At 32.1% G+C, this 11,296-nt stretch overlaps 1 protein-coding gene across 5 annotated transcripts; it reads right to left on the bottom strand.

Annotated features, from left to right (window-relative positions):
• Positions 1–1,031: 1,031 nt before the first annotated feature.
• On the bottom strand, positions 1,032–10,325 carry LOC106753960 (protoporphyrinogen oxidase, chloroplastic/mitochondrial). 5 transcript variants are annotated; one of them, XM_014635862.2, is made up of 18 exons: positions 10,156–10,322; positions 9,912–9,954; positions 9,179–9,314; positions 8,337–8,402; positions 8,038–8,088; positions 7,835–7,891; positions 6,512–6,588; positions 6,361–6,397; positions 5,523–5,588; positions 4,798–4,838; positions 3,979–4,111; positions 3,715–3,882; positions 2,889–2,963; positions 2,496–2,619; positions 2,298–2,406; positions 1,970–2,044; positions 1,782–1,888; positions 1,032–1,453 (listed from the first exon to the last, which is right to left on the bottom strand). In XM_014635862.2, exons 1-18 carry the CDS (start codon positions 10,184–10,186, stop codon positions 1,347–1,349), a joined length of 1,503 nt encoding a protein of 500 aa, XP_014491348.1. In that variant the 5' UTR covers positions 10,187–10,322; the 3' UTR covers positions 1,032–1,346. The 5 variants fall into 5 exon arrangements, 4 of the variants coding, with proteins under 4 accessions (XP_014491348.1, XP_014491349.1, XP_014491350.1 ...); XM_014635863.2 differs by having other exon boundaries at positions 9,912–9,951; positions 10,156–10,321; XM_014635864.2 differs by lacking the exon at positions 8,038–8,088 and having other exon boundaries at positions 10,156–10,323.
• Between the last annotated feature and the right edge of the window lie 971 nt (positions 10,326–11,296).

Here is an 11,296-nt window from a genome sequence, read left to right as displayed (position 1 = left end):
AAAAAAAACCAATTTTTTTTTTTTAATTTGAAATCGTCCAACCACATTTTGACACGTGTACAGTGTCAAAATGGTGTCAAAAAATTGGTGTTGAAATATCATTTTCCTAAAAAAAAATATACAATGGTCAAGTTAATACAAAAATGTTTAGCAGTCTGGACAATAGCCTCTTATAATTCTCACTTACCTGCACTTCAAACCAAGTTTAATCATCCACTTTAAATATATCTCCTAGTCAACTATAACTACTTAACAATAATCCAAAATTCATAGAAGCCTGAATTATCTTAACCGAGACTAGAATATCATTATGTGAGATCATAGCAATTATAGGTTCCAAATAGCCAGTTGCAGATATAAAAGGTTCACAATAACACATTTAAATAGTTTTACAACAATCATTTGTAAAATATATTACATCAATTAGAAATCAAGTCACAATCATTCCACAACCAAGTAAAACTCTTATATGAAAAACAGAGTTTCATATTGGCTATACAAACGACACCACTCCCATTTCCTTTAAATAAACTTTGTCATAACCCAAACCAACCCTAAAACCCTCGCTCACCATCCTCTCATTCCCTTTTTCCTTCACACTTGTGACACCGAAACATAATAAAAATGTCTCTTTAACAACTTTTTTTTGACAATTTTTTGATAACGCATACGTGATAGTTTGTGATTGATCCGTTTCAAATATTTTTTTAGAATAAATTCAAGCAGACCAATAGAATTGTGGCACATGTCCTGTTGTTAAAAAGTTGTTAAAAAAGAATTGTTAAAATATCATTATCCGAAACATAATACCCCTTCCATAACTCTCATTCACACACATTTTTGTTTCCTACCTGAGCATTAAATGTAGAAATGTAATATAGATTTAGTACTTTCATTTTGGGTCTTTTCTTCTTTGGGCAAGCTTCCAATGATTTGTGCATCATCATGGGCCAGAACGTGCATGCCCAACAACCATCAACATCTGCACAGCGAGACACACATATATATATAGAGAGAGAGAGAGATGCATATAAGAATGAATGTAGTATATCGAAGATAAGCTAATAATCTCGAGTAAGAGAAGCATTAACTACTAGAACGAATATATCTACGATCACCTAGAGGTTCAGTTATTACAGTTGTATGTGAGAAGAAAGATTGCTTCCGCTATCTCCATTTTAAAAATTTAGTTAACTTCCTTTAACCAAATGAAAATGGGGACTGCAGCATTGTGCAACAGGTAATTATTACATTGTTTGCACGTGCCGAAATAAGATGTTAATTAAACAAATTTGATAATAGAAAGCACAACTTTCCCAACTCCCACATCCCCTGTATATCATTTGTCAGGCACTCTTGTCTGAAGCAGAGTTGAGGTAGGATATTACAAGGTCAGCTGCTTGCCAACCTGAGGAAATTGCTTTGCCAACTGAGAGTCCTCCTTTGTGGTTACCTACGAAGTTCATCATTAAAGCATAAGAATTTAGGGTGCATTTGAAAGAGCTTATTGCAGTTTAATTGCCTAATGTTATGACAAGATCTTGAGTAAATTTTTGCATGACAGATACCAATTCAATAAGAACTTAATTAAGCTGTTGTTTAATCAGATGGGCATTAAATATTAATGCTATCTGCATGTTCTTAACCTATTCCACATATTATTAAATTTACATGAATGCATAAAAAGGTCGGCAATAACATTAGCATTTGCGACTTAACACCCACAAGTGGCTTCACCTGACTTCAAATGGAATATTAGAAGAAAAAGACCAATCATTTACCCGCAATGAAAAATCCAGGAAGATCTTTTTCCATCTTATCAATTGCTTCAAGAACTGACCCATAGTTACGTCCATACAAAGGAAAGCCTTTACTCCAGTAAATATGACTGTCATTTAGCATAATTTAGAACTTACAAGGATAAAATATAATATAAAAGAAAATTAATGAAAATATACTGTAGACATACTTAACAAATGTTGGTTCCCCCTTTGCTCCCAACAACTTTCTCAGGTCAGAAGTAACAATTTTCTGAAGTTCATCACTACAGTAAACAAGCAAACTAACTATTAGAAAGATATACAAAAAAAGACAAGTCAACAGGAGATTATATACGGTTTTTGACATGTATTACTATAACAATATATCTTTTGTCACTTCTAAGCTATTATAATATATTGAATAGGAGTTGAAGATAAAAATCAGTCGAAAAGGAGTGACAAGAGACAAAGATAGTGACAAGATATACTCATGATTCTGATCAGTAAAATATTTGATTACAACTACAGCAAAAGTACGTTGAAGCTTGAGCCAGTTCCCTGTTTTGGGTTCCGCCAACGAAAGTGGTATAGAGATAAAAATCACTAGGTGCACGATCTGGAAACATCATAGAGGAAAAAAGTGTACCTGTTGAGAAAGATACATTAGCAGTTACATCAAAAAATAGTTATAACCTACTTTAGATATTTACAACCATGGACACATGGAAACATTACCAAGTGTTTTTAAACCATTTTGTCTCTCTTTAGAAGGAACGAGAACTCCAAAACCTTCCAAAGGTCTCTTTACATTCTCCTTTCTGAAGGCAGTAACCATGATTGAGATTGGCACATAGCTTATCTGCGACAGGGTTTGTGAGATGCTGTTTTGAAAACAATAACTAATAGAATGTAAAAATATTTGTTGGATGTCCCCTAAAAGATAAGCATGATAAAACCTTTAAGATTCACAAACAAACTAATTTTACGTGACTATATATTTGCTTTGACAACCCCTTTCACATTCTCAATAATGGTGCACTTAGGCCTTAGCATGGGGCTTTATATTTGCAAACAAATAAATGTTGAAGTAAATAATCAAACTTCAAGTCAAGTTGAAATGGTAAATACCTCGGGAAGAAAACTAAGTGGATAGGGAATTCTCCTTTTCGTAATCTTGATATCCTTGAGATTACATAGAGGAGCCTATATAATTATCACGCAAAACAATCATCAGAAATTGAAGTCATTGGTTGTAGTAACTAACATCGTGATATATGTTTCGCTCAAGAAAAGTGTAAGCTCCGAAATAAAAGTTCAGAAACTAACACAACAAAAGAATCATATCACACTTATAGAAAAGGAAAATAAATGTTGCAAAATACCCCAACTTCTGTATAAATTAGTAGATTACAAATAGCATATTTGTAAGAATAAATCTACAACCCTGCTTTCCATCAACAGAGATTGTAGCACAATTGTAACATATTCTAAGTCAGTTCCCTTAAATAATATTTATATTTAATTTTGAGCAACGTGAAATAACAGATGACATTAGCAATGGTCTACAGAAATTAGTACATTACAAACAAAGATGCATTCAGATGTATAGCAATACCACTTAATAATTAATTGCAAGAACTTGAAGGTTTCCATTGAACAAAATTGTTTATTTGGTTCAACCTTTTCATGGATGTGACAAGAAGAATAGCAACGAAATGATATTGCCTTTCCTTTTTTTCTTACGAAACGTTCTTTTGTTTAGTTTATCCTATTTTTTAACTGAAATTCAAACTTTCATTCACATGAACACCAGCTCTCATATTATGAAAATCTTTGCCTTTGGTTCAATTTTAGTCATATACTCATGTTCACATATTCAGCAAAACTTTCAGTTGCTACATCTAAAGATCTAGTGAAAGAATGGAAAGGGATAAAGGAAGATAGCCACACTAACCGTCATGATTACTGCATCAATATCTTGAGTGCTTTGGTTAGAAACACAAGTAATAGACCAGTTTGGTGATGAGGAACTTTCATCATGACCATAACCCAATGTCAAAACCTTTGAATTTAATTTTAGGTTTTCTTTCCCAAGCTCTTTGCACAGTGTATCTGTTAGTGTCTGTGCTGGATAACATCATAAAGATAACAGCCAAAGGAGATCAAGCATAGCACAGGATTGTCTCAGACGAGATATATTTGTACAACAATTCAGTACCTGCATTCCACCCTGGAAAGAAAATGAACCACGCTTGTGTTTGTTCTTTTTTAGTGCAGTCTTATTTTCTCCAGTTTTTTCCTTTTTGTCAAAAAACTTAGATTGCATTGCCCCGGCAATAACGGAACCAAACCTGAAAATATAGAATATCCACCATGAACTAAAAAAAAAATTATACCTTACATTTCTAAGGAGACTACCTGTTAGGATATAGGATATTGAGATATAATGGAAAAGGGGATTAGGATAGAAGGTATAAGAATTGTATAAATAGATTGATTGGATAGTTAGAAAGGAGTTTTTTGAGTACATTGTTAGTTGACAGGCCTTTGTCCTGTGAAGGGGATTATGTCCCTGGAGTTTGTATACACACACTATTCTTTCTGCTACTAATACACAATTCATCATATATCTCTCTATTTTCTTGGTGTGAGAGACTGTGAAGAAGTTCTTGATTGGGTTTCTTGTTCGGAAACCTATCAATATTGGAAGGGTGATGTTCACGTGTGATGGAGGGAAGAGTGGCAGCGGTAGAGGGTGATGTTCAAATAAAAATGTCAGGAAATAAAGAATTATTTTGTTGATAAGAGTCTCACCAATGACATTCTCATTATCTCCATTTGTAGTAATCAAATACTTGAAAATAAGGAAATAAAAATATGCTGAAATGAATAGAAAGATTCTGAATTTTCTTTTTTCTAATTACTATGAAAATAATGAGAAAACCATTATCCTAATAACATGCTATTCACAAAAATTATAACAAAATGCATTAGCCAAAATAATCTAAGAGTGCTAAAAGAAAGTTACGGGCAATACCTCTTCTCCAAATTCCACAGCTCGGGAAAAAAATGGCGCATCTGTTGGAAATAGATTAAAACAGGTAATTTAAAGACAAAAGTTAGGACAACTAGAAGTATTTGTTGACCCTATCTGGTCTCGTAAAAGATTTCAGGAGGAATTTACCTCCCTTGAAAACTAGTTAAAATTACAAGATAAAAACAATCTAAAATTTTGGTATGACCAGGGTCTTTGACCCCAACACCAATAGCACATGCTATCATACAGTTCATGCGTTTGATCGCCAGTAGGACAAAATATGATTTCTCTTTCTCTTTGTTAGAGCAGCCTATTTTCCCCATATCCTCTTACAAGGTCATAGTGTTAAACCCAATACATCAAGCATGATTTGAAAAGCGGACAGAAAGGGGAGTGGGCTAAAACAATTTTGTAGGAGTGGCAGGTGGTTACTAGGAAAGCAAGGGAAGGAATAAAGGTAACACCGTAAAATATAAGGGCAAGACAGGGAATGTGAAAGAAGAATTTGGTATAGGATTGACGATGGTTGGCCTTGAGCTGGGCGACTTACTGTTCTTTCAAGTCTGTAGTTACTACGATTTCCAAAAGAAAAGTTAACTATCCTATATGAACATCCAATCTAAATAACATCAAAAGTGGACCTTTTTCTTGTACCAAAATTCAAACTTGAAGGCATGAAATATGAAATAATGTAGAAATGAATTCATTTATGAGAAATAACTCACAGAAAGTGATTCAGGATCTGTTGCACTGGTGCCCCCAACAAAAGGATCAATCAGATAGTCCACAACCTTCAAATAGTTTTGTTAGGATAAGGCATATGACACTCCAATCCACACAATAAATATTAGGCTAGATTACTCTATTGGTCCCTCTTCCTTTTAATTTGTTCAACTTGATCACTAGTGTTCAAATGTTTAATGTGATACTCAAATTCAATGTGGCTCTTTTTGTTCGATTTTCTTTCCAACATTAGCTGGGTGGAAAAGACAGGCAGAATGAACTATATTACATATATTCGGCAACTAGAGGACCTCAATGAACATTTGGATAATAGAGGGATGAAGTTGAACAAATTAAATAAGATAGAGGGACTGTGAGTGTAGCGCTGATGCACGAGAAAATATAGTTGACAAGCTAAAATAGGATATTGTAATTAATTACAAGTGTGCTACTAGAAGGTGTTAGAAGATTCAAGAGATCTTTTTGTAATTGCTTGATTAAAGTTAGAGTTTCCTATATATAGAAGCTGATGTAATGTTTCAAAAATTAATTTAATAAAATCTTCCCGGTCAATTTATTTTTTTCAAGTTGGTATTTTAGCAATAACTTTAAATTTCATTCAATTTAAGGCTAGAGCTCTCTATATATAAAGGTTGATTTTCTATTTCAAAAATAAATTCGATAAAATCTTATCTCATTCATTTTAATGTTTTTCAAGTTGTAGTTTGACCAAAATATCCTGCTTAAAGATGTATGAAAGTTACATTGCAAGTATATATCATATTAGTCACAAGAAGAAAAACAGCCAATCAATGATGGCTATTGCAGTGTGGCTTATACCTCTTTACCAAAATGACGTTGAAAGAACCCTCCAACACTGCAAGAAAGAAAGCAGAACAAAAGTTACAGATATTACTTCTTACGATATCATAAAACATAACAGAGTATAGTTTTGTTGAACATGGATGCCATGAATTGAGGTTTATTGAACCTTTCCTCAGAATTTTCATCACACACATTAGAGGAGACACTTCTTTTCCACAAGAATGGTTCAAAAATGACCTGGATCTGCAAATTTAGAAAGTTAAGTGGACAAGTTATCTTGTTGAAGCTGGATGAATGAGTAGGTTTGGTTGGCTACATTTTAAAGGGGTAATGAATACCACTAACAGTACCAGAAAAAAAGGAAAAAGATAAGGAACAAACAGCATGAAAAAAAATCTCTAATTTTCCCTTATGATTAAATTAATCCAAATTCCAAAACACTTTTTTCTAGTTTCAGAGTTTGGCCATCAACTTTGTTGAGTACATCTAATGGCAGATTCCCATGTTTTATATTCTTAGTAGAAGATCTTGATAGAATGTAATGAGCTGTTACAGATTTGTAAGTGTTGAATATAGAGAAAAACTAGGTATAGGGTTAATTTCCCTTGTGTCTAAAATACATATAAAGTAATATACTTATAATGAAGAATGATACAAGTATATATTACAACCAAACATAAATATAGTAAACAGAAGATATACTAATGCTGACTATGCAGGTTCTATTACTGATAGAAATCTATTTCTGGGTATTGTGTGTTTCTTAGAGATAGTCTCGTAATGTGGAGGAGCAAAAAGCAAGATAGAGTATCATGATCTAGTGCAGAAGCTGAATTCCGAGCTCTTGACCAAGGAACTGTGAAGGACTCTAGATGAAAATCATTTTGGATGACCTTAAAATCAAGGTGCACAACCATGTGCAACTACACCGTAACAATAAGTTTGTCATGAGCATAGCCCATAATCCAGGATAACATAACAAGACCAAACACATTGAGATGGATAGACATTTCATCAAAGATAATCTAGACAAAGGCTTTGTGATTACAACTCATGTTCCTACAGCATTTCAGATACCATATATTTTTACAAAAGGGCTTCCTCCAGTTAGATTTCAAGATCTTCTAGGCAAGTTGGGAATGATTGATATTCACTTACCAACTTGAAGAGGAGTGTTGTAATTAGAGAAAATATCTATAGAATCTTTTTAATTAGAGAAAATATCTATAAAATCTTCCTAATTAGAGAAAATATTTGTAAGATCTTCAAGATTATTTTTCAGTATATTGTTTCCTTATTACCCTTGTTTAGAAGATTAGATTGTTACAAATAGAGGTAAGGAGAATGTAATTGATATGAATGAAAATAATAAAGTCATTCTCTTTTTCAAGTATAAGTATCATTAATGAAATAGAAAAGCATTCAATGAAAATGAAAAAATTAGAAATATCAAGAAGCACGAAGATCCTTGGACATGAGAGAAAGAAACCTTTGATTGTGCAGAAAGTAGTTTACTCTTCAGTAATGCAACAGGATTTGTTGGTACCTGATATCAAAAGTTACCCCATTCTATAATTATTATGAGACAAATAGAGCTGCAAAACATGAAAACCCATTCAAAAAGTTCAAATAATTTGAAATAGAAAAACAAAAACAAACATTTTAGAAAAAGACAAAAGTTATAATATATACCAGCACTGGTGCCCCATTTTTCACAATATAGCGCTTATGCTGGGATATTGGCTGTAAAAGTAAATAAATCTCAATCTTAATCACGACTATGAAAAATATTTAAGCTGTGAATAGACCTATTACCAATACTCTTAAACTACCAAGTAAAAAAATAAAATTGTGATTACATTTCAACAAACTAAAGCTCTGGCGGCTCAAAAAAAGAGGTCAACTGTGGAAGATAAATAATAGAAAATTGCTTTACAAAATTGGGAAAAGATATTCTTAGACATTCCATTTTCTAAGCTAAAAATCCTTACAAATTGCTGCTTTTCTTGAAGTCCGAGGGCATCAATCAGACCTTTAACCTCAATTTCAGTTTCAGTCTGCACTAGATGAACAAAACTCAACATCAATAATAAGAACTTTTACTATAAGCATATATTGAATAAAGGAAAACTTACAAATGAGCCCATGATACTCAAGTCATTTTCAACTTTTATATGTGAAGTTTATTTGTAACACATAACACCGCAAAATGTTTATTATATTGAAAACATTAAATTTGGTTAGCCTCATATTCTCAAAGTTCATGTGAGAAGCAAGTACCTTAAAAACATGCAGATGAGTAACTTGCAAACTTGGTCAAGTCACTTTTAGGATTCTCGAGTTTCGAAGAAAATGATTTCTCTATCCTTCAATCTCTTTAAATACATTTGATATATATATATATATATATATATATATATATATATATATATATATATATATATATATATATACACACACACACACACATACATACATTTATAAGATAAATTTGGAATAAGTATTGTCTATTCTAGGAAACAAATCCCTAAGATTGAGATTGATATGCTAGTAATGCAATCAAGATACAACCAATATACACAATTAAAAACAACAAGAATCAATTCTAAAACATCTTTAAATATCTCAACAAGGATGCTAAAACTTACAGAATATATTTTGCACTCTAACCAAACCTAAGGTAGGTTGTCTAACAAAATGACATTCTTGTAACAACGATAAAAATAGAGAAAACACCAGAAGGGTGATTAGAAATTTTCCCAAGACTAAATTACAAATTCTCCTCCTCAAATGTGAAGATCTCTTTAATGTAGCACATCCATGATAAACTTACCATTGTATTAGCTCCCTCATCCCAAATAAGACCATCCCGAGAAACACTTCTCAACCTCCCTCCAGCTCTTCCTTCAGCTTCAAATACAGTGACATCCACACCATGTGATTTCAGTTTGTAAGCGGCAGCAAGCCCACTTGATACCACCGTACAAAAGTTAGCAAGACTTTATCGTCATGAATATTTAAAACGTCAAATACACCAATGATTAAAAACTTTATCATGGACGATGCAGGCACCCCATGCCATCGTCAAATACAATAGACCATAAATACAATCAATCATCATATGTCAGCCATATACCAACAATGAAACAACCTGAAATATCATCATTTCATTATTCCATTAAAATTCATTTTCTTACACACTCTTCAATTCAACATAAAACCATTGTTGATGGAATTCAAAAGTTTCCCAGCACATGGAAGGCAAGGTAAGTTTAAATCCAGCCAAGACAATAATGACAATACATACTTCCAATCAGACGAAATTAAATAAATAAATTCAAGCATCAGCATTCAGCAGCAATTAAATAATATATACAGAAAGAAATGCAAACAAGGACAAAGTCTAGCAACACACTTTTAAATACACTTTTGGACACAGTCTTATCAGCACACTATTTCAAGGTGAATTTCATATAATAATAAAAAGTACATAAAAAATGTATCACTGGCATTTCTGAAAAATATGTAGGAAGAACTGAATTGATAACATCAAGAAGTGACCTCACCTTACCCCAGCACCAATAACAGCAACTCTTTTTACGGATCCTGCTGACTCAAAAGTACCAAGTCAAGGTTTTGAAAAATCTAAGGAGCTTAAACAAATTTTACACGGAAATTAGTACTCGTTCTCTGATTTTTGTCTGGCTTAAGAATTGGCACGCAACTCAACTGAATACGAAACTGTAGACAAATATTTAAACTTAAACTGTTACAAAAACGGAGATAGATAAGAGAAACAAGATAGCTTACTTGGGTTATCGTCTGTTGCAGAAGAACTCATACTCTTTTTCACGATGCGCCGGCGGAGCTTGGTGTTTGGTAGATGTGAGATTGTAAGAGCTGAGAAAATATCATCAAAACGATTTCATCTCTGTGTTTCTTTGTTTCATGTTTTCTTATTCTTTTATCATTTTATTATTAGTTTTATTATTAGTAGTAACAGTAATATGGGTTCTGGTGGTCTTGTTTTGCAATAAAATAGTTCGAAACCGTACTTAAGCACGCTCGTTTTTTTTTTCTGTGTTTTTCGTATTAATTTATTAAATTAAAACTTATTTAAATTATACTATTAATAAATACTTTTATGTATTACTATTTATATTTTAGTAATAACTTATTTTAATCCTGGCGTATATAGTATAAGAAATAATTTTAGAGAAAATTCAAAAATATTCATTTTATATTGAATTCTTGAATTCAGAAAGATGATTAAAAATTTGATTAGAAAAATTAATTTAAATATTATTTTTGAGGCATCTAAAAAGGATAGTTCTTTTAAAAATCTTTTAAAATTTATAATAAATTTCAACATTCCAATAATTTTTAATGAACTACTATTTGTATTGTTTATATATGTATATATCATAATAATAATAATAATAATAATTAAAATTTTAATTAGAAAATTATGTAAGATCCCATTTTTTTTAAGTAAAATACTACTAAAATGAAATATTATATATATATATATATATATATGATAATACAACTACTGTAATAAAATAAACTTAGGAAAGTCAAAATCTACACTTATAGAATTATCTAACTTTTCAATTATTTCACCCTCACCTTCTGCTGAAATAACTGTAAATAATGTCTTCCTAAGCTCACATCATTAAGGTGATCATCGCAAAAGAGAAAAAAACATATCACATCAAAACAACCAAACACTTTATGCATGACCATGCTTTGACTAGAGTGTCTGGACTTATAATGAATATCGAGCTATGACGGGTTACGCACTTATGGTGGCTTCTACTGCTTTGCAAAACATTTGCCAATGGGTTTCACCCTATCACACTCATAAGGTTAGTCTATTCCACGCCTTGGATCATACTAGAAACACTCAAGACTAAGACCTCCTGCTACTCTCACCACATGTGTCAATCCT

The sequence above is a fragment of the Vigna radiata genome, unplaced genomic scaffold, assembly GCF_000741045.1.
Source record: "Vigna radiata var. radiata cultivar VC1973A unplaced genomic scaffold, Vradiata_ver6 scaffold_7, whole genome shotgun sequence".
NCBI lineage: Eukaryota > Viridiplantae > Streptophyta > Magnoliopsida > Fabales > Fabaceae > Vigna > Vigna radiata.
This window is presented reverse-complemented; position numbering and strand designations above follow the sequence as displayed.